This window comes from Taeniopygia guttata, chromosome 5 (genome assembly GCF_048771995.1).
Source record: "Taeniopygia guttata chromosome 5, bTaeGut7.mat, whole genome shotgun sequence".
Classification (NCBI taxonomy): Eukaryota; Metazoa; Chordata; class Aves; order Passeriformes; family Estrildidae; genus Taeniopygia; species Taeniopygia guttata.
In genome coordinates, this window is record NC_133030.1 from 11,884,051 (window position 1) to 11,907,140 (window position 23,090).

The 23,090-nt window shown below is 55.0% G+C and overlaps 2 protein-coding genes and 1 long non-coding RNA gene across 3 annotated transcripts in view; 1 reads left to right on the plus strand and 2 right to left on the minus strand.

Moving 5' to 3' along the window:
- Positions 1-931, minus strand: part of PTDSS2 (phosphatidylserine synthase 2) — a 29,682-nt gene extending 28,751 nt beyond the window's left edge. Inside the window, exon 1 of the mRNA XM_030273613.4 lies at positions 627-931. Coding sequence (XP_030129473.3) covers positions 627-814 — 188 coding nt within the window. The 5' untranslated portion in view covers positions 815-931. The remainder of the gene's footprint in view (positions 1-626) is intronic.
- On the plus strand, positions 180-19,952 carry ANO9 (anoctamin 9). The gene is made up of 25 exons (XM_072929572.1): positions 180-416; positions 8,480-8,545; positions 8,740-8,856; positions 9,102-9,238; positions 9,521-9,570; positions 9,822-9,880; positions 10,090-10,172; positions 10,874-11,008; positions 11,108-11,204; positions 11,491-11,551; positions 12,436-12,518; positions 12,771-12,875; positions 13,567-13,731; positions 13,811-13,847; positions 14,286-14,397; positions 14,565-14,622; positions 14,791-14,888; positions 15,019-15,185; positions 15,610-15,762; positions 15,990-16,137; positions 16,572-16,682; positions 16,767-16,860; positions 16,943-17,055; positions 18,351-18,470; positions 19,264-19,952. The coding sequence occupies exons 1-25, from the start codon at positions 180-182 to the stop codon at positions 19,289-19,291; spliced, it is 2,634 nt and encodes an 877-aa protein (XP_072785673.1). The 3' UTR covers positions 19,292-19,952.
- Positions 17,528-23,088, minus strand: LOC140684247 (uncharacterized). Its single transcript, XR_012056218.1, has 2 exons — positions 22,509-23,088; positions 17,528-21,779 (listed from the first exon to the last, which is right to left on the minus strand). It is a non-coding gene; the product is annotated as an uncharacterized lncRNA (long non-coding RNA).
- Between the last annotated feature and the right edge of the window lie 2 nt (positions 23,089-23,090).

Genomic DNA, 23,090 nt, shown 5'->3' on the forward strand with positions numbered 1-23,090 from the left:
TGGACTGAGACATTCAAAAATATTCAACACCTGCCCAGCAGCAGTGGGGTACAACAATTTCAGCTTTCTTCCAGGATCACTGGGAGGAAAAGAGGAAAAAGCCTCTTCCAAGATTAAGGGAGAGGCTAGAAGGAGGTGGAGTCCATATAAAGCATGCTGATAACTGGAATCAGGCAGGAATGCTTGCCCGAACACCGTGGGCTCCCAAGCTATTGGAAAACACCTCCAAAGCACCCACCAGGCAGAACAAGCCGCCGGGCCCAGCCCTAAGGGTCCTGCTCCTGGAAAAGTGGGGACCAGAACTGGGAAAAGAGGTGCCACCGCCAGAAGCCAGCCCTGAATTCCCGATACATTGCCAGGAAACAATTAGCAGTAGAGCCACACCAGGGAAACACTTGCAGCGGATTCCACCACAGGTATCGGTGACAGAAGACACACGTGAAGAGCAGATAACGGGGAGCAGATAACTCGGGTACCCCATTGCTTGGGGCGCCCTCCATATCCCATTCCTTAGGGACCCCCACATCCCATTCCCCAGCCCCTCCACATCCCATTCCTTAGGGACGCCCCCGGCCCACGCGGAGCCCCGCAGGTAACGGATGGGGCCCACGCCCGGCGCCTCTCACCAGAAGAACGTGTTGGTGCCGTCGTCGTACACTTCGGACTCGGTGCTGCGGCGGGGTCCGGCGCCGTCCCGCTCGGCCCCGGGGGCGCCGCCGTTGGGTTGCGCGGGGGGCGGCGGCGGCGCCGGCTGCTCCTCCAGCGCGGCCTTGCCCACGTTCCCGCCGTGCGCCCGCCGCTCGCCGCGCCTCATGGCGGCGGGAGGGGTGGTGGGGAACCGGCGGCGGGGGCGCACCGGGGATGGGCGGGGGACGCGCCCGGGGGGACGCGGGGCCGGGGCCGCGGCGGGAGGAGCGGGCGGGGCGGGGGGCGTGACGCGGCGTGCGCGCGCCACCGGGCGTCGGCGCGTGCGCGGGGCGGTCGGGCCAGGGGAGGGCGGGGCCGAGCGGGGCGGCGGCGTCCCCCCCCCGTTGCCGTGGCAACCGCGCGGCCTCCGGTACACACGGTACACACCCCCCCCTTCCCGCCACGTGACCGCCGGGCGGCGCCGTGAGGAGCAGCGCGAGCCCCTCAGGGCGGGAGCAGCGCGAGCCCCTCAGGGCGGGAGCGCGAGCCCCCTCAGGGCGGCCGAAGAGCGATAATTGAACAAAACGTCTCCACAAAAGTGCCCTTTGCCAGGCTGCCTTGCGGCTCTCGAGTGCCCCACGTTGTGTAACCCATCCCCGATTCCCGTGTCTTGGTGCGACGAGATGTTCAATATTTGTGAAATATTGTGCGTTTTGCTGGCGAAATAAAATGTGTTTTGTTCCCACCCGGAGGGTCTGGCCAAGGGTGCTCGCAGGGTGACCCCTGTGCCCTTGGATTTGAAGAATTCTAAAATTCCTCAGTCTTTCCCAAATTACCTTGGTCAGGCTCCTCATCTGGAATGTGCCATGCTGATCCCGGACGGCGGGCAGGGAGCTCCAGCTTTCTGGAAAGATTTTGCATGGCAGCAAGCTCCAGAAATATTGTGTGGAGGGAAGGCAAAGTCCTGTGGGAGCAGAGAAATTAAACAGGGAAGGAAATTAGAGGAATCATTTACAGGACCGCAAATAATCAATATGACCTTTAGAGGTCCCTTCCCACCCAAAGCTATTCCATGGTTCTGTGAAATACTGAAGGGGAGCAGGGCTAGATGGGACATTGGGAAGAAATCCTTTCCTGTGAGGGTGAGGCCCTGGCACAGGGTGCCCAGAGAAGCTGTGGCTGCCCCTGGATCCCTGGAAGTGTCCAAGGTCAGGCTGGACAAGGTTTGGAGCAACCTGGGATAGTGAAAGTGTCAGGGCCCATGACAGGGGGTGGCACTGGACAGGCTTTGACGTCTCTTCCAATGCCAACCACTCCAGGATTTTCGGATTCTGTGGAATTACGGAGCTGGCCACAGGAGGGCAGGAGCGGGCTGGGCGAGGAGCGGGCAAAAACAGGACAGAGCTCTGGGATAGATAAAGGACGTTTCTGTCTGCTGCACAATCCCCTCTCCAGCCTAAAACACTCTCCTGCACATCCCACGATGCTCTATGAGAGCTGGAGGTACTCACCTTGTTCCACGAGATCGCAGAATATCCCGAGCTGGAAGGGATCCGTAAGGATCAGCCAGTCCAGCTCCTGCCCTGCCCAGACACCACAACAATCCCACTCCGTGCCTGAGAGCACTGCCAAACCCTCCTTGAGCTCCAGCAGCCTTGGGACTGTGACCATTCCCTGAGGAGCCTGTTCCAGTGCCCAACCACCCTCTGGGGATAGAACCTTCTCCTAATATCAAGCCTTTCCTGCTTGGAATCAGCAGCCAGTACTTTCATTACAAGCAGAGATTCACCCCAAACCACATCCTCTGCTCTAACATATTGACCGTAGCTCCAGGGATACCCATGGATCCAAACAGACCAGGATTTGGGTGAAAACACCCCCAGCTTTGAGAGAACACAGACATCTACTGCCATTTTAGCACCATCCTGAATCACCCTCAGAAGAGGAGCTCCCTGTCCAAAAGCATTGCTGCCAGGCAGGAGGTGGACAGGCAGCCTCCATCCAGCCACAGGGGTTTCACACACAAAACCCTTCAGCAGTCTCCTCTGGTGGGAATTACCATCTCCACATCCAGCCAGGACTAACAGCTCAGGGAATGCTCCTGGAGCTTCCCTGCCAACACTCAGTGCAGGTCAAATCACTGCCCAAAGCGGCTGGAATTCAGTGGGTTCAGGTGTGACCAACCCAGCAGCCACAAAGCTGATCACATCCTAAAAGTGATTTCCTCTGCTCTCAAAGGGTCTGTGTGGCTTCCTCCCCAGTTTCAGCTCCTCTGCTGCCATACTCGGCCCTAGTCACCCGAGAGCAGCAAACACAGGATGAGAGGGAAGCACTGGAAGAGGGACAGCATCAACTTGTTCACCTGCCTTGCTGCAAATACAGCTAAATCCTGCCCAAGCAAAACCAAATTTCTCCTAAACAGGAGCAGCAGCAGCATGGTCTCCTCCAAGTGCCATGAAAGATCCTGCAGGGGCTGGAGATAACTCAGCCAAAGCCAACCTGCAGGCACAGACTTACCTTCCCCACTGGCTGTGACATCCATGGGCTTTGGGAACTGCTGCTGGGTGCATGACCTCCTGGGCTGGAGGTCTCCTCTGGACTGGAGGTCTCCTCCGGAGAGCTCAGCCCTTCTCAGGAAGGAGAAGCAGGAGCATGGGAGGAGTGCCACAGCTGTTCCTCCCACAGATAACCCCATTTCCCCGGAACACGGCAGCACTCCCATTGCAAAGGCCTTTGCCCTGGCGTCGGGTGGAAAGCACTGCCTGGCAGGGCTTCACTCTCTCTGGGTAAACACACACTTTCTCCCAGAGACACAGCCTGTTCTCCGCTCCCAGCAGGTGGATCAACCCTGGAAGGCTAAAGGTCTGCCCACACCTTGGTTTCACACACAGCAGGATATTGGGAAGATAACTCTGTTTTTCCCCCCGATAATACCCAGGTCAGGTTTGCCACCTGTTCAAGGTACTTGGCAGAGCCACAGGATGATGGGGGTTTAACTGGGAGCACCACTCTGGAAATGCTGGCTTCCTTTCCTAGCAGAACGCAACTGGATCACCAACCCCAGGACCTGGTTTATTTTATAGCAGCCCACAGAAATGCTGTTGGAGGGCACAAGGGAATCCAGAGCAGTTATTAACCCTCCTGTTATCCCAGGAAACACTCTTCTTATTTGTAAATGAAACCAACAACCCCTCCCCTTGAAAACAGATCTGGCTTACACATAACATTTTCACTCACTTTTTATAATAAGAGTTATTCCCTGTTCCAAGCCATGGGTCCAGATGGGAGTTGATTCAGGTGAGACCTGAACTTCTGCATCCAGCTCCAGGGTCCCCAGCACAGGAAGGACATCAACCTGTTGGAGATAGTCCAGAGGAGGGACACCAAGTTGATCAGAGGGATGGAGCAGCCCTGCCATGAGGAAAGGCTGAGAGGATTGGCATTGCTCAGCCTGGAGAAGAGAAGGCTTTGGGGTAACCTGATTGCCCCGTCCAGTATCTGAAGGGAGCCTGCAAGGAAGCTGGAAAGGGGCTTTGGACAAGGGCCTGGAGTGACAGGATAAGGAGGAATTACTTATTACTTCCCACTGCCAGAGGGCAGAGTTAGATGGGATATTGGGAAGAAATTCTTCCTGTAAGGGTGGTGAGGCCCTGGCACAGGTTGCCCAGAGAAGCCGTGGAAGTGTTCAAGTCCAGGCTGACAGCACTGTTAGACATGGGAAGAACACAGCACACAACTCCCACAGCTGTTTTACCAACCAGTGAGGTGTCAAGAGGAGATTTCTAGAGCTTTCCAGAGCTTCTATTAATAGCTCCTTGTGGCCATTTTATGGCACCTCTTGGGGATGTCACAGGGCACCACACAAAGCCCTGGCACCAGGAGGGGTAGAGGGGAAAGCAGCGCCCTGGAGCTGGCAGGAGGAGCTCAGCACTGTTACCTGCATGGGGCGGTTCTGGGCTTGCCACTCCTCTGGGCGAGGGTGAAGGGCAGCTCCCTCACCTCCTCCTGATATCTGCCCACTGCTTGGCAGAGGCTGCTCCCTCCCAAGGCAGGCACGAGTGCCACACGGAAGTCACAGCACCACTCGGTTCACATGAGACCTCTGAGACCTCGGGCGAAGGAGCTGGGGAAGGAAACCACAGCGTGAGAGAGCCCAGGAGCCTCCAGCCCATCCTGCACACCAGCCCTCTCCTTAGGGATCTGCTCCGAGGGGCACAAAGGAAGGCTCTCCGCTTCACCATGCAGGTAGGAACAGAAACTGCCCCAATATTCCCAAGATGCTGCTTTTCAGCACCTCTGAGCACCTGTGGCTTGGAAACACAGGCTACACTAACTTCCAATCTCTACCACTCACAGGCTTTCAGCCTTTAAGGTACAAAATTCCTACAAAGTGTATGACAGGGAAAGCAGGATTGTGCTGCCAGTCCCATGCACCATCCCAAGGTGCAGTGGAGTCACACTGGCCCCATATGTTGGTCCCAGAGTTCAAAGATGCCAGAGCACAGAGCAGAGAAGGATGGCATGGATGGAGCTTATGTAAACCTAGGAATGAGCACTGCAGAGGTGACAGCCTCAGGTGTTCCAGGAGCACCTGGACTACAGCAAGGGGAGCTGTGATCTTTTTCTTTTATAATTTGGAAGAAAAGATGTGGGTTTTTTCCCTGGGAAAAGCCAGGCAAACTCTCCAAATTCAGGGCAGGTAGTAATGGTACATGTCTGCCTCTCCAAGTAGAGGCTGTCCCACTTCTCAGGAAGCCACGGGCTAAGGTGGAAGTGCTCCAAGGGAAGCTGTGTAAGAAACATCCTGGAGATAAGATCAATTTGATCATTTCAGTGTGGGTGACGGGAACAACCCAACCCCACACCAATCCATGACTGAAAAGGAAAACAAGGATGCCAGATCCTATCCAGGGCCTTTTCCTGAGTTACTCACATGGTGACTCTGCACACAGCCCAGTGGTGCCTGTGGCCATTTCCCAGAAGGAACACTCAGGGCAGTGGGTTACCTGGCTGGGGACAAGGACCAAAGATACACCTTGGAGGCATGGAAACCCTTTTCAAACGTGGAAATTCCTGCTTCCCATTGTGCTGATCACTTTTACACCTTTGCACAGCAGCACCTCCACATCCTGTTCCAACCACAGGGCAGGAAGAAACTGAAACTGTCCTTCCTGAGAGCAGGGATAGAGCCCAGGGTTCATACAACCACTGCAGAGCCCAGGTGGCCTTACCTGCACCTGATCTCACTGTCAGCCACTGTCAGACAGCCTCCCTAATTCCCAGGAAAAAACAATTAGTTGTGAGAGTAGCAGTGATCCTAAGTCCCTGCCTGCTGCAGCTATCCTTGCCCACACATCCCTGCCTTCCATCAAGAACTGCAGCACCAGGACAAGGGGGATGGCTTCAAACTGCCAGAGGGCAGGATTAGATGGGATACTGGGAAGAAATCCTTCCTTGTGAGGGTGGTGGGGCCCTGGAATGGATTTCCTAGAGAAGCTGCGGCTGTCCCATCCCTGGAAGTGTCCAAGGCCAGTCTGGGAAGACTTGGAGCCATCTGGGCCAGTGGAAGATATCCATGCCCATGGAAGAAGGTGGAACTGGTCAGGATTTAAGGTCCCTTCCACCCAAGGCACTCTGGGATTCTATACACACTCCATGTGGCCCCAAAAGCAAGCTGGGCACCTGCATGGCAGCCTGAGCCCCAGCAGCCACACCTTGGTAACCTCTCAGCCTCTTCCCAAGGAAGGGGATGTGCTAGGTGGGATGCTCGGATGCTCAAGCAGGACTGTCCCTACAGGTGTTGGAGTTGGGAGCCACCTGGGAACAGAAGGTGTGATGCCAGCAGTCCCTTCACCTCATCTTAAGCTTTACTGGGGACAGCAGCAGCAGGAAAAGTGTGCCAAGATGGCACCAGGAACACCCTAAAACATTCCCATACCCAAAGGATGGCTTCCCCTCCACATCCATCCACAAGATCACAGGTGGCACTGGCAGGGAATTGCTGCAGGATGAGGCTAGTGCACATGGAGGCTGAGGAAAACCAGCCAGGCAGGAATGAGCCAACACAACAGCAGAGTGTGCCAGGCCAGACCCATGCCAGCATCAGAGCACTGGCAGTGGGCAGACCCCTGAGGGGTTCCCACTCCCCTCCCTGTGCCCAGAGAGGGGCTCAGACTGGGATACAGGGAACTCCTGCACCCAATCCTGCCCCCCAAACTAGATGACAGCACCAAAACTCTGCCTCTTGCTATAAACTGGGGCGCCTTTTATCCAAGAGAAGTTCTGGCTCTTGTTACAACAGCACCTCTGGGGGAGGGCATCCCTGTTCTCAAGCCTTCCTGCTTCTCATTCTTGTCAGTCAGTCTCCTCATGGCTCTTGTGCTTTGGCTGATCCATGTGAGCGAGCATCTGGCAGAATATTTCAGCCCTTTCCTCATCCCAGCTTCTCTGCTCCCATGGCCTCATTCTCCAGTGAAAGCTCGGGATGCAGATCTTACATCAGGGACAGTTGCACCACCATGGCTCTGCTGCCAAGATTACAGCCAGAGGAACTCGTCTGGCTGGCTGCTCTTTTAGGTCACAATGTCTCTGGTGACCCCAAGTGACAGTATTCCCATCCCTGGGAATTCCCATTCCCCTTCCTGCTGCTGTCCTGCGTCACCTTCCCTCAGGAACAGCGGCGTAACTGTTTGTGGGGACACACCATAAATAACACCAAAGGGTGGAAAATCCCCCAAACGGACAGCTGATGGCTTAAGCTGAAGGAGAGCAGGGTTAGATGGGATACTGGGAAGAAATCCTTCCCTTTGGGGGTGCTGAGGCCCTGGCACAGGGTGCACAGGGAAGCTGTGGCTGTCCCATCCCTGGAAGTGTTCAAGGCCAGGCTGGAGCAACCTGGTCTACTGCAAGGTGTCCCTGCGGGGGGGCTGGATGGGCATGAAGGGCCTTTCCAACACAAACCATTCCATGATGCTTGCTTTGTGCTCCCCCACACCTGCACCCTGGGATGTCTGAGTCTCATTACCTGTAACCAGGAAGGTGGGAGCTGCACAGCTGTTCTCTCCAGAGCCACTCACACACATGAGGGGAACAGGCAAAAGCCAGAGTTCGAGCAGTGTTTGGACAACACTGTTAGGCACATGGACGCTTGGGGTGGTCCTATGCAGGGCCAGGAGCTGGATTCAATTATCCTTGAGAGTCCCTTCCAACTTGGGATATTCTATGATTTTATGATCAGCAGCTCATCCTCCCCACTCTGTCCCTTGGCTGCAGCCTGAAGCATCCAACATGCTTTCCAAGGACTTTCTTCACCTGTTTTAGCGGGGTTGTTCCAGCCTCCAAGTGTCCATGCTCCACTCTCTTTTTACTGGAATTTAAAAGTACCTTCCCCACCCTCCCCAAAAAGCCAACAGTGCCCTGTCTGACAGGAACAACTGACAAATGGAAAAGGCTGATTAAAGGCTGTAAAATCCATTCTAGCATGAAGAGAGAGGGTGAAAGGTGAACACTTCCCCAGTACCGATGTCAGGGCGTCAGGTGAGAGAGCTGAGAAATGTTTTTTCTCCTGGTCCAGATCACTCACAGCCCCAGGGCACCCTTGGGCACAATGAGTTCTAGGGGAGGCTGCACACCCTCCCAGAGCAGCAGTCCCTGCAGCATTCCTAAACACAAACCCCTGGATGGCTTGGCAAGACCCCAAACTGGTGATCACGTGCATATGGGAGGAAGTTTCACACAAGCCTGCTCTTACCTTCCTCCCTGAGCAACTCTTGGAGGGTGCTGGAAGAGGAAAACACGGCATCTCCCAGGGAGCCTGCTGAAGCCTTCTCTCCACTGGTTTTCTTTTCACCAGGATGAAATTCTGCTGACTCCCTTCAGGGAATTTCCTGCTGAGGACACGGACTCCTTTGCCTCCCCGGTAAGCTCTGCTCCTTCTGCATCTGCAGCAAGTCCAGCCCAGCTCAGAGAGGGAGAAAAGCCCCATTTCCCTTGCTCATTCCCAGCTCCCCTCTACACAGCCACAATGAGGGTCCAAACCTCCAAGAGGCTGGAGCTGGGAAGGAGAGTCTTAGCTTTCCATCCCTAATAATTCCCTGCTGGTTTTGTGGGCAGAATGAAGAGAAGTGGGATTTTGTCCTGGTGAGTGATATCCACGAAATGGGCAGTGAGAAAGAGATCAAGAGGAAGAAGTTCCTGGATGAGCTGAGCAAGAAGGGCTTCACTATCAAGGTGAGAGGCTCTGGGAGGAAAAGGCAGCAAATACTTGGCCTGACTTGGGCTCCTGCATCCCAGGAAATGGGAGAGGTCTGAACCATTGAGCTGTTCACCACATCGGAGCAGGAAAATAACCAACTTGCTCAACCAGCAGAGAAATACCCCAGCCCCAGGACTCATAGAGCCCCCTGGCCTTCCAGCTCTGGCCCTTCCCTGCCTCTCTGGCACTGTTTTAACAACCTTTCTCTTCCTCTCACCAGAAAATTGAGGACACAAAGCTCTTTTATGGAGTCCATGCCCCGCAGCACATCTTCTGGAAATACCAGTGTGTCCTGAAGAACCCCAACAGCAGGCAGCAAAACTCCAGTGCCTACCATGACATCCCAGTGACCACCAGGTGGGTGCTGAGCTGATTTCCAGCCTCCTGCACTCACTGTTCTCCACACCAGCATCCATTTTCCAGCTCGGTTCACAACTGTGCCAGGATTTTCACTTTCCACAGAACCATTCTTCACCTCCCACGTGCAAAGCTGATGGCTTCTCACTGCCCACACTTCTCCCTCCCTTGCTTCCCTGGATCTTAGTGCACACTTCTCCCTCCTCTGCCCTGTTTTCCTGAGCCACACAACACAAGTCTGTATCCCAGAGCAGGCTTTAAGCAGAGTTTCTCCTTGTTCAGGATACGGATCGTGCACTTCATCCTGCAGAACACTGTGACGTCCGACTTAGGTAAGGGAATGAGGATCACGGGGGTGATGTTCAGCCTGGACCTGCAGGAAGGATCCTGCCCAAAAATCCTGGTCATTGGCATCCCAGCTGCCTTGCCATCCTGGGGAGAATAGAAAAGGGGGGAGCTCAGACAAGTCAATTTGCTGCTGCATCCAGAGGCTGGGAGATTTGGACAGCAGGAACCACCAGTTCCTCTGCTCTGTCTCCCCAAAATCCTACGTCTAACCCTGTCTCTTCTGCTCTGCTCCCAGAGAAGCTGCATGACCTGATGAAGAAGAAGGTGTTTGAGGCAGCATTTCCCCTGCACAAGGTGAGGCTGAGCACACAGTGCCTGGGAGGAAAATCCAGGAGAGATGGAAAAGGAGGATGGGGTGGGGGAGACCTGTGGGTGACTGGGGCTGCACCAGGAGCTCACTGGGTGAAGGACATAGCAAAGCTCCTGGCAGCTGTTTTGGAGCTGGGCAGGGCATTAAGGGTGCCCTGGTGTTCCTGCATCCAACCAACTTCTCTGCTCTCCAGAAAGAAGAGATAAGGGAAATACTAAAGAAGAAGTGGGCTCGCTGGAGAGTTCTATTTAAGGAACAGCCAATTGAGGAGATCAGGTAATACAGGCAACAAGAGGCAGATCTTTCTAACCTAGAGGTCCCACCTGAAACCCAGAGAGCTCGATGCCCTTTGCCAGGCTCCTGCATTGTCTTAAAAATCATTAGTTTGAACCTGGCTCTTCTCACAAGCACTGGGCTGCCTCTGCAGCATCCAAAGCTCTTAGCCTGAGGGTTATCCCTGTGGCTCCAAATTCCATCTGCTAATCCTGCAGCATGAAACAACCCCCATGTCTGTGAGGACTGTAATGAACCTGTTTGGTTTTCAGCCACATTCAGAAGGCAGGAGAGGTGGGAATGGAGCATCAGTGCTGCATAGCCAGCCTGAGGCTGAACTCGGGGCGGTAAAGGCAACATGGGGCTCCTACAACCACATGAAATCCCAGGAGAGAGCACGGCTCTTGTTTTTGCAAACTAACTCTGTGGGCAGGGGCGGGAAGGCAAAAAGAACGTGTTACTTCATAAACCTGCCAGGGGGCTCTGGGAGAGAGGGAAGATCTTAAAATACAGGTGCACCTCTGACAGCTGGCACAGGATACAGGGCCCCCAGTCCCTCAGTCAGTAGGTAATTCCTTATCCATGACTCCAACCTACTCCCCACACCATAAAAACTGAGATACTGCCACCACGGGCATTTTCTAGTGACTCCCAAAATCTGATCTCCTTTCTGACTGCAACTCCCACCTCACCTTTTCTCCTAGGTGCTATTTTGGAGAGAAGGTGGCCTTGTACTTCGCCTGGCTGGGCTGGTACACCTACCTGCTGATTTTTGCTGCCCTGGCTGGGCTGGCAACCGTCGCAGCTGGGGCTACTGTTTTCAGTTCCAGCCAGGTGAGGTAAGACCCTTGGGAATGCCAAATGCACGTCCCATCCAGCTCTGCAGGTGGCTCTGAGGCACCCTTGTCCCCCTTGCCTTCTCTTCTCCTTTCTTCCAGCAAGGAGATCTGTGATGCCAACAACACCATCATGTGCCCGCTCTGTGACCAGAATTGCTCGTTTTGGGTCCTCGCTGACACCTGCACCTATGCCAAGGTAGGGAACCCCCTTTCCAGGGCAGGCTCAAGGTAAAGGATGGGCAAACACTCCCAGCTCATGCTGCTCCTGCACCACTAAAAAGAAGCCCCACCCCAGATCACCATCTCCATCACCACCATGGAATATTTTACCAGTTACAAACCCCAGTGTCCATCACCTTCCTGTGTTTTGCCCTCCTGTAGCACCTTTACCTGTGTCAGGGGAGACAAAAATGCCAAGACCCCGAGGTACCACAGCCCCTGCACCTCAGTGCCCCATCACACTCTTCCTTCATCTCTTCCAGGTCACTCACATGATTGATAATGAGGCCACAGTGGTGTTTGCCATGTTCATGGCCATCTGGGGTAGGTGTCCATGCCTGGGTGCCCAGCACATGTGGTTGGGAGAGGGAGCAGAAGGTAGAAAAAGGAACGCCAACATAGCTTCACCCTTTGGGATGGGTTTACATCTCCTCTGCTTCCACAGCCTACAGCTCCCCTTCCAGATACTGCAAGAGACAAAACCACTCTGGTGATATCCTCCAGCTCCCCAAATATTCCTTACCTAAAGCTTGTCCTACCTGAAGCTTCTGCTCAGCATAGCCTCCCCAAAGGCACCCAGCAATTTTCTGGCAGCTGCCTATAAATGGCCACAACCACAGGAAGGAGTGGCCTCCAGCCTCCTCCTCCACCTTCCCAAATTGCAGGTCCTCGTGGGTGGGATTTGCTGTGGGATGATGGGATGCCATCACTGCCTTAGTTACACACTCATCTGGTGTTTCCACAGCCCATTCCCTGACCAGCCACCTCCGGAGCAGGCCAGGTGTCCCACCTGTGAAGCCACGGCACAGTCCTGAGTGTGTCCCTGGGCTGGGTCACACAGGGACACAGTCAGGAGTGTCCATCCAATTTACATAAGGGGTGGGTAGAATTGGGTTGGAGAGGTGTAGCCTTGCCAGGGTGCAGTGTAGGACACCCATTCCACCTGAAAGTGACTTATCCCAAATTCACTATGGACACACTAGACCAGGCCAGTGAAAGCTCACCTGCACCATTCCTGCTCCCTCACCGCTGCCTGTCCAGGGCCCTTCCAGGTCACCAAGACACAGAAGGGACTGCCTGTCCATGGGCCAAGGGCAGCCCAGGCTGCTTTGCCATCAGGTTGGATGTGATGTCACTCTCTGGGAAACAGAGGAGTGGCATTCAGAGCCATTCCTAAGTGTCACTGCACTTTCTCCTTCCCAATCCAGCCACTGTATTCCTGGAGCTGTGGAAGAGGGAGAGAGCCAATGTGGCCACCAGCTGGGACCTGTACGGGTGGGATGAGGAAGAGGTGAGGACATAATCTTTAGTGCTTGGTGCTTCCCCTTTCAGGGCAGGAGTCACTTGGGTGTATAAAAGACATATCAGAGAGGTTCCTTGCCCAGACTGAACTCAATCAGGCTTGGGCATGCTCTTGTGGATTGAGTGCTCACCCCTGTCCTCCTCCAGCACTGCTCATCCCATATGTCCACTGACACAAGGGGCACAAAGCACTGCTGGGGCCTTTCTTTCCCATTTTTAACTTTAATATATATTTTTTAAGGAGGAGCTGGCTCTTCAGCTGATCAATAACCCACAGCACGAACCCCGGCTGTACCAGCACTCCTACTTCCGCAGCACCATCGTCCTCATCTTGGCCCTGCTGATGGTACGTGCCAGGTGACAACGGGAATGTTTGGTTTGAGGGCACATGGACCAAAGGAGCAAAGGCACAGATCAGTTCCATGCCCATCACAATGATCCTGGGGCTTCCTCATGCTCACCCTGTGCTGATGGCAGGGGCCACCCACCCTTTGGGGACATGGGCTGAAGGCTCTGCTCTTGCAGTGAGGATCAAGGCAGTGACACGGAGAGCAGGAAGAGGCAAATCCCAATGCACTAGTGCCTGCTGTGTGTCAGTGGAGACTGGTTTAGGTGGAGATATAGAATCCTGGAATCACAGAATGTTAAGGGTTGGAAGGGACCTTATTTGGTCCCAAGCCCCATGCCATGGGCAGGGACACCTCCCACTACTCCAGGTTGTTCAAGACCTTGTCCCACCTGGCCTTGAACACTGCCAACGTTGGGGCATTCGCAACATCTCTGGGGAGCCTGTTCCAGTATCTCCCCACCTTCACAGGGAAGAATTCTTCCTAGTATCCAGCCTAAATTTCCCCTCTTTCAGTTTGTACCTGTTACTCCCTGTCCCATCACTACACCCACCTCACAAACTTGTCGGCCTCCACCGAGGGGTGCTGGTTTGCCTTTGAGGCCACCTCCAAGGCCCTCCTGAGGGGACCATCAGGAGCGATGGAGCAGTGCCCTCGGTGGCTTCTGACCCCTCGTCTCCCTCTCCACAGATCATGGTGCTGATCGGCATTGCCCATGCCCTCGTCATCTACCGGGCGGTGGCCATGGCTCTGTTCACGCAGAGCAAAGTGAGCCTGCTGAGCAAGCACGCCGACATCGTCGCCGTGCTGACGGGGGCCGTGCTGCACTACATCACCATCGTCATCATGACCAAGGTGAGGAGCCACGCGGCGTGCATGGCAGGATTTCTCCATGGCCAACCGCCCCCTCTCATCGTATCCCTCTGTCCTGCAGGTCAACTGGCATGTGGCCCTCTTCCTCTGTGACCTGGGTAAGGGAAATGGGCTGTGTCTCACCTGCAGCACCCTTTTGTCTCTGGGCACAGCCAGCCTCCCATCCCCTTCCCTCCCTACACCAGCACAAGGCAGTTCCCAGGCAGCTCCAGACAGGGAGGCCAGCAGCGCCCCGGCACACACTCACCTGTGGCCCACATGCTGTCCTACAGCCAGCTTTGCAGGGACAGGTCTAGGACAGGTCACAACATGTATTTCCTCTCAGCTCTAAGGCCCCTTCTCCCTCAGCTCATGGCTCTGAGGGACCTCCCTGCTTGGGTGGCCTCACCACCATCAGAAGGCTCAGGTGGAGGGCAGAGCCTTCATGAGTGGCAGATTCCCTTTGGACCTTCAGAGCTGAGGTGGCACCCATGGGGGAGAAGGGCAAAGTCCCACTGCTCTATGACCAAGCCCCTGGGCATTGCTCCCTTTCCTAGAGAAACCACGGACCTTCTCCCAGCGGGAGAACAACTTCACCGTGAAGATCTTCCTCTTTCAGTTCTTCACAAACTTCTCCTCGCTCATCTACATTGCCTTCTTCCTGGGACGGTGAGTAGAGAACACAGGGCAGCCAGGGCTTGGGATGGGTGTTCCTGGCTTTCCTCAGGGTGTATGGACAGCCCAGCCCCTCTGCCCTCCCCACCAGGCACAGGGACCCCATTTGGGACTCAGAAGGGCCGTGATCCCAGGGGTATCACTGTTGCTTCCTTTCTCAGGATCAATGGCCACCCAGGGCACTACGTGCGCATCGCTGGTCACTGGAGGCTGGAGGAGGTGAGGCACCCACTCTCTGACCCCACAAACAACTCCTTCTGTTCCCTTCCCTACTGCCCAGGGAGCCTCTGGGAAGCTCAGCTTTCTCCCATAGCACCTGCCAAAGGGGCCCTGAGGCCCATCCACCCTGCTTGCAGGGCACAACCCCTGTCTTGTTGTCCCCTCCAGTGCCACCCTAGCGGCTGCATCACCGACCTCTTCATCCAGATGGCTGTCATCATGGTGCTCAAGCAGACCATCAGCAACATCATGGAGTATCTCATCCCGTAAGCTTCCCACACTGACCATGACAGGGAGAGGAATCCTGGTCTTCTTCCTTTTCCCCTTCCTCTAGGGATGTGCTGGAAGCAGCCCAGCCCTGCAGGCAGCCACACAAATCCCTCTCTCCCACTGCAGCTTGATATCCCATCAGCTACGGAAGAAGAAAAAGCGCCCCAAGAAGAGAAGTGTGATGTTAGGAGAGGAGGAGGAGGCAGAGGACCCATGCAAAAGGCAGTGGCTGAATAACTATGAACTCAACGAGGTCAACGTCTTCAGCTTGTTCAACGAGTACTTGGAGATAGGTACGTGGGGCAGATCCATGTGCACTCCTTGGCTGGGGAGTGATGGATGCTAGGGAGTCCATACAGGCAAGCAGCCACAGCTCCACACCCAGCCCCACTCTGAGAGCCCTGGGACACCAAGATCATTCAAAAACTGAGGGCAAGCAACTGTGCTAGCCTTTGGCCCTGCCTCAGACCTTCCTCTCCTTCCTGGGCCCCAGCTGTAACCCCAGGGTGTGCCTGTGCCTGGCTGGCTCAACTATCCCCACAGATCCCACTCTCTGACAGCCCTGTGCGAGCTGGGCATCCCCAAGATGTGGCTCTCCCCCCTTCCACCCCTGCAAATCCCTCTGACCCAAACCACAAAGCAGGACAAACCCAAGCAGAGAGAGATGTCCCCTCTGCCGTGGCTTCACACCAGCACCTGGTGTTTGCTCCTCCACAGTGATCCAGTACAGCTTCACCACCATCTTCGTGGCAGCCTTTCCCCTGGCCCCGCTGCTGGCCCTCATCAACAACGTCATCGAGATCCACATGGACGCCATCAAGATGATGCGGCTGCGCCGGCGCATGGTGCCCAGGAAGGCCAAGGACATTGGTGAGAGGGGTCCTGCCAGCACCAGGCTGAGCCCCTAAGCATGGCCGTGGGACAAGGCACAGGGAGAGCCATCAGTCAGAGAAGGACAAGCTGCTTCAGACTCTGCCAGAGGCCAAAATGCAGCTTGGAGGCTCCTTCCTTGACCTGGCCATGCTAAAGCTGTCCCTGAGCTGGAATGGTAGCAGTGAGCTGCCAGAGGGACCTCACTGGCTGCTCCTCTTCCACAGGGATCTGGCTGCAGGTCCTAGAGGCCATTGGCATCCTGGCTGTCATTGGGAACGGGCTGGTGATCGCCATCACCTCCGACTTCATCCCTGTGCAGGTCTACAAGTACATGTACAGCCCCTGCATGAGGGAGAACCACACCAGCATGGAGTGAGTTCAGTTCTGAGACAGTTCCTGCCCACAGCATCCTCACAGCCCTGTCCCCACAGCCGTGTCCTCTTCTGCCTCAGTGCCACCACTGCAGGAGCACAAGACAGTTGAGCTGTCCCCCAAAGCAGGGTGGGGGGGAAAGGGGAACAGGGGAACATTCCCAAATGGCATCATCACATCATCCCTGTGGTGAAGGGCAGCGTGTAACATTGGAGAGCTACAGGATTCCCAGGATGCAGACATATGCTCTCTCCTGCCCTCCCTGTTTCTCCAAGCCTTGGCTGGCTGACCCAGTTCACTCAAACTGGACAGAAGCCTCTGAGCCCTCCACTTCCACCAGGCTTTGTGAAAGTGGGCAGTGAGAGCCCCAGGTGGGTTCTGCTTTCCCCAGAACAGGAGGTACAATCCGTGCTCAACCCGGTCCTTCCCCACAGCTGCTCCACCGGGTACATCAACAACAGCCTCTCCGTATTCCACATCCAGGACTTCGAGCCCCACACCAAGGTGCTGCCAGAATTTAGAGGGGAGCAGATCAAGGAGTGCAGGTAAGAGCAGCCCCCTGTCCCTCACCATGACATACAGGCCAGAATGGCATGGCTTGGGTTGGCAGCGATGGAGCTGTGCTGCAGGTACCGGGATTACCGGAATGCTGACGACTACACCTACACCGTCCAGTTCTGGCACATCTTCGCAGCCCGGCTCGCCTTCCTCATCCTCTTCGAGGTGAGCACACAGGGAGGCAGGAGAGGGCTGGGAAAGGGGTTAGATCTGTGCCTCGTGCCCTGACTGCCTTGGCTTCCCACAGCACGTGGCTCTGTGCGTGAAGCTGATCGCAGCCTGGTACATCCCCGATGTCCCCCAGAAGGTCAAGAATAAAATTCTGACAGAAAAACACAGCAATCTCCGTAATGAACTCAGGTGGGTGATGCCCTGGAAGGGGCCAGGGGTTGTCAGGTTTCAGGATCTGTCTGCTCTGAAGCCTCTTTTCCTTTAGAAAAAAAAGAAAAGCACCAAGTTAACACAAGAAGTGATTTTGCCCAGGGAAGGACTTGGTCCAGGTTTTCCGTCTAAACTTTGTTTAAAGAAAAAGGATTAAGTATTTCAGTAGGAAACAGAACCATTGTAGCTGCCCCAGTGCTGCTGTCCCATACTGACTAAGCCCTGCTCTGGGGAGGGCTCAGCCTGACCCCTCTCCATGGCCACTCTGTCCCAGCTGCCACCCATAATCCTGATGGGAGCAGATTGCAGGGTTCAGGAAATACCCGTGTCTTGGTTTGAAAAGACAGGTGTCTGCTAAGGAATGCAGGAGCCTTCCTTGAAATGGAATACGTAAACCCCTTCCCTCTGAATTATTATGGTTTTGAAATTAAATGGCTCGCAGGCAAAGATATTGGAATAGGAATAAAAGTTCTTTACTAGGAAAATTAAAAATACAAATGCAATAGTACAAACAAGAAAACAAACCACTTACAGAGTCCAAATACAACCTGACACCCTGTGGGTCAGGGTGGAGTTTTCCTCTGAAGGTTCAGTGGTGGTGTAAATAGGCATGGTCTTCCTCTGGGAATCCAGTGGAGAAGACAGCTGCTCCTCTGGGAATCCAGAGGGAAAAAGTTTCTGTGGTGTTCTAAATCTCAGATTATATCCAGGGAGGAATGGTTGGCTCCTCCCTCTGGGCAGAGCTTCTCACAATGGGATGCTGTAATTTTATCAGTCATGCAGTGAGATTCAATGACCCATGAACAGAAGATATCTCCTGGAGGGAGGATTGGTTGTGGAAGAGATAAAGGAAACTGCCCAATTAACAGAAGATAACTGCCCCACCTCCAACAGATGGCAAATAGAATACACACCCCCACTAACATCTTTCAACCAGTGTCGTGGTTTAACACCGGCCAAACTCCAGGCACCCACAAAAGCCACTCACTCACCCTCCCCCTGCCATAGCTGTGCAGAGGAGAGAAAAAATTAACAAAGGGTTCATGAGTTCAGATAAGGACCAGGAGAAAACACTCCAAGGGCAAAACAGGCTCAACTTAGAAGTACAAAGTGAATTTATTATTAACAAAATCAGAGGACCATAATGAGAAGTAAAAGCTCTTAAAAACACCTTTGCTTCCCCCAACCATTCCCTCCTTCCCACGGACAATGCAGGGGACAGAGCATGGGGGTTTTGGTCAGTTCATCACCCAAGGTTTTCTTCCACTGCTCAGGGCGAGGAGTCCTTCCTCTGCTACACCATGGGGTCCCTTCCCACAGGAGAGAGTTCTCTGCAATCCTCTCCACCATGGCTCAAAACTCACGAGCAGGAATCCTCCCAAAACTGCTGCAACGTGAGTCCCTCCCTTGGGCACACAGTCCGAAAGCTGCTGCAGTGTGGGTCACTCTTTCACAGGGTCAGTCCTTCAAGGACAGGCTGCTCCAGCCAGGAAGCAGGGCCCCCTCTCTCCAACAGGTCTCCCACTGGATCACAGCCTCCTCCAGGCACCCACCTGCTCATCTCCCCCACAGGCTTCAGGTGGCTTTCTGCATCCCCCGAGGATCGCCATGGGCTGCAGGGGCACAGCTGCTTCACCATGGTCTCACCACGGCCTGCAGAGGAATCTCAGCTCCAGCACCTGGAGCAGCTTTTCCCCCTCCTGCACTGACCTTGGTGTCTGCATCTTGTTTCCCTCAAATGTTCTCACCTCCTCCTCTTCTGTGGCTAGCAAAAAAAAACCTGTGCCCCTTTTTTGTTTTGATTTTCTTCTTAAATACATTATCAACATCTCCATCTCTAATTGGCCCAGCCTTGGCCAGCAGCATGTCCATTGTCAGAGCCATCCTGGAACTGGCTCTGCCAGACACGGTTGAAGCTTCCAGCAGCTTCTCACAGAAGCCACCTCTGTGCCCCCACAGTACCAAAAACCAGGCCATGCAAAACCAACACAACACCACACTGCCACAGCTTTCCATCTCTGCCTTCCTACTGACTGGGATTTCCCACAAGCAGGGCTTTCCCACAAACAGCCTGTCATTCTTTCTCAGTCTATTTTGGGGAAGAGGCCCTGTTCCTACTTGCAGTGTTTTTCCACACCTCCCAACTCAGACAGTTCCCTTCCCAACACCTCTCTCCTCTCTCCCCAGCACGACAGAATACTCCACCGAGGTGTAGCCACCGCTCTCCAAGGAGAAGGAGAACATGGACTCGAGCCCCTTTCCCAGCCTGGCAGTGCTAGGGGTGCTGGATGAACCCCACGACACAGTGCCACATGTCCCACCTGGGACCGAGCTGGACTTGAACTGGGAAGTGATGACAAGACAGTGGCTTCACAGGAGCAGCTGCTTTCTGACTCGGGAAGGAAGGATGCTGTGGCAGGGCCGGGATGTGCCTCCCCGGCATGGGGAGCGGCTGGGACAGAGCCCGGCGCTGGGGACAAACTCAGGGGCAGCACCCAGATGCTGTGCTGCAGGAGATCACCTGGGTCCTTGTCACTCACTTCCTTAAGCACAGGAAACACCACTTACCTCGTTCCAGCCTCCCTCTCCAGCCCTTTTGTTGCACTTTGGTCTCTTTTTCCACTGCCTTCCGTGACCTCCTCCCTGCCGCACCCCTGGGGAACTTGAGTCCCTCTTCCACCGACCTCCTCCCCGGCACGACTCCCACACGGCTGCAGCTCTGCCCTGCTGTCTCCATGGACACAGCTCCATGGTCTTTGGGGAAATGCCGTTGTTATCTCACGTTTAGCTCCAGGCCCAGCCAGGTCTCAGAGCTGTTCCTGGCTCAGCCTCCGCCAGCCATTGGTATATAAATACAACACCCACGTGGACACGCTGCCTGGTATTGCTCCTGCCTTCCTCCTCTGCCATCCCCAATCATCCCCCAAAACCTTTCCTTGTCTTAGCGGGGACAATCACAGCAGGTGGCAGCTGCAGTGCCCACTCAGAGCTGTGTGGGAGCTGGCTGGTGGGACACCGGGACTTGGCCATGCACAGTGGGAACACAGCCTGGTAAACGTGCCAGGATAATGGAAATATGTGGGGGAAATGGGAAAAACACAGCAAATCCCAAATGATAGGGTTATCCCACCTTTTCCTTTAGAGACATCACGACTGGCTGGCTGCCCTGCTCCAGACAGAATGAGTTTGTCTGCAGCAGGAATGGGCACTGGACAGGTGCCACAGCTCAAGGGTCTCTGACAGGGGATCCCAGAGGCAGAACTGAGGGACAGCCCCCTCCTTTCCTACCCATAGTAACCCCAACCTGGCTGGACAGCACCCTGGCACTGCCTGTGTCCTATGAGGATCCCGCCACAGACGCTTCCCAAGGTGTCATTCCTGGGGGCTGTGCCCTGGAGGTGACACATTCCAGTCAGGACTGCAATGAAAGGCACCAGGGTTAGCTCAGCCTCAGAACTTTGTTCCCAAGAGCACGGAAAGCCGCTAACAACCCCATAGGGAATGGTAAGGAGCTTGCTGAGCCCTCAGGCTTGTCCTGTTTTTGCACCATTGTGGCAAAAACTGGATCTGCTCCTCCATGTAACTTACCACAGGGATAACCTTGATGGACAAGAAAGATCTTATCGGCTCCTGGTTTGCTCCCAAGCCTTCCCACACCCCTACCATCCCCAGGACCTGGGCTTCTTCCATGCAATCCTTCACCATCCCGCAAATACAACACATTTACACTGGATTTTCACAGTGTCCATGAGAAGTGTGCAGCCCTAAAAAAGGCTGCTCCAAAACACACACAGCCAGTGGCTGTGGGACCCAGGAGTAGAGGATTCTCCCCAGAGATGCCAACAGGGATCTGTCTCTTTCCCTCCCACAACAAGCCAACAGCACTGGTAGCTCATATCCTAAACAACAAGGAGTCAGAGTGAGGGTGTTTCTCCATGGGAACAGGCTCAGAGGCCTATCTATGACCTGTACCTATTTATTTATCTATACATAGTTATTCAATATAAATCTACATATAGTTATGTGTTATTAAATATAATACTATCGATATATAGATATATTTGAAAATACATAAATACATATACTGCACCCGTGGCCCTCTTCTTCCCTTTTTTGGCCTCAAATCACGTGCTGGTTGATGCTTTTGCAGCTCAGGCTGGTGTTTGTCCAGGGGCTGCCGGTGCTGCTGTAACCACGTCCATGCCTGGGGCGTGCCGAGGCTGTAATCACCTCCATGGTAATTAGCACAGGGGATATCTGCTCTCCACCAGTGGCCACGGCTGGATCTGGCTCCCCACAGCCAGCGCCAGCTGGAGCAACCACCTCCAGCACCAGCTTGATCTGGCAAAAAGGCTCTAAAGGCACAGAGAGGAGGAAAGGGAGGAGAAGGAAACAAACAGGAGACCCCACAGCTGATGGCAGGATTCTTCTCGCCCTGATACCTCTGTGGGTGCTTCCAGCCTGGAAAACCAGGGAGCTCCACCTTGACCCCGAAGCCTTGTGACACCTGCTGGATGTGCTGCTGTCCCCCTCCTCTTTTCCTTTCTCTTTTCCCCTCCCCTGAAGCCGGAGTTGTTGAACTCTTCCCCCGCAGGTTCAGGTGGAGGTGGAGCAGTGGGAGGGAGGCACAGCCAGCCCTTCCCACGGGCCTGGCGCCCGGGGATTGGGGCAGCGGGAGCGCCTGGCCGAGGGCAGGGGCTGAACTGGGAGGAGAAATAGATAAACTATTAAAAGAGAAAGGGGAAAAAAAAAAAGAGAGAGAGAAATTCCAAGCCCTGATCCGGCCAGTCGGGTCTGCTCAAGCGGGAGGCGACGAGCAGGAAGCCTGCGGCTGGGGAAGCTCTAAAGGTAAATGCAGCTCTGTTCTGCTTTTCTTTCCGTGCTGAAGCCGCCTCAGATGAGGTCAGCAGGGTTTCACCTTCACCCCGTTCCCTGCGCATTCCCGTTCTGGCTCTCCTTCGTTCTCCATCCTGCCCGCTGCCTCGGCACACCCACCCCACAACTCCCTGGCCACGGTGCCTCCCTGCCCTGCTCGCTTTCCCCATGGCCGTGCTCCAGGGAACGCTTCTCCCAGCCATCATTCACCACCCCACAACCTCCACATGGTCCTCTGCCTCAAATCCTCTGCCTCAAATCCCACACCAGGATGTGGGAAATGGGAGCCACTGCTGCCCGTTAGCCACTGCTCCTCCCTCCCTGGCCCTAGGCAGCCCCAGCACCCCCTTCCTGCCATCCAGCACTGTCCTTCCCTGGAGCAAAGGCTCCGGGGATTTTGGGGCCTCCACACAGCCCCTGGCCAGGCTGCAGCTTGTCAGAGCTTCCTTATTCCGGCCGTCAGAGGAAATGGCTTAGGAGTGACCCATCCAGGAGCAAAGCTGGAGCATCACACCAGGCAGAGACAGCCCCATGCCATGCTCAGGAGCATCTCCTACCCTTTCTCCCTGTGAAATCCAGGTGGGCTGGCTTGTCTCCATCCCATTCTCTTCCTTCCCTGGCCATGGAGAAACTCAGTTAATCTTTTAGGTATAAATCACTTCCAGCTGGTCAAGCTGAACATGTACTGGGCGTCTCTCGCGTACCTTGATCCCTGGTTTCACCCACGCCTGGCACTAGGCTGCTCCAGAGGGAAGCACCGTGCCTGCATCCCTGCTCCAAGCCAGGCAGCACCACAGACCTCCCCTTCCACTCCACACCAACCAACACGAGGGGACCAGCCCTGCTCCCACCCACAATCAGGGCGCAGCCAGGAGTGCTGAAGCTCCACAGCAAAGAGGAGCCCTGGGAGAGGCTTTCACCCCTCCTGACTCCCAGAGTTAGGCCGAGTGTTTACCATGGAAACACAGGCACCGTGATGTCCCAGAGACTCCCACCTCAGCCCTGGCACCCGCATCACCCGCATCAGGCGTGTGGGAATAGAGGAGCCCGGCCTTGCTGGGCTCTGCTCTCAGTATCTGCCTCTTTCCACGGGGCCATCGCAGTGACACCACCGGTGATGCCAACTAGGAGAGGTCCCT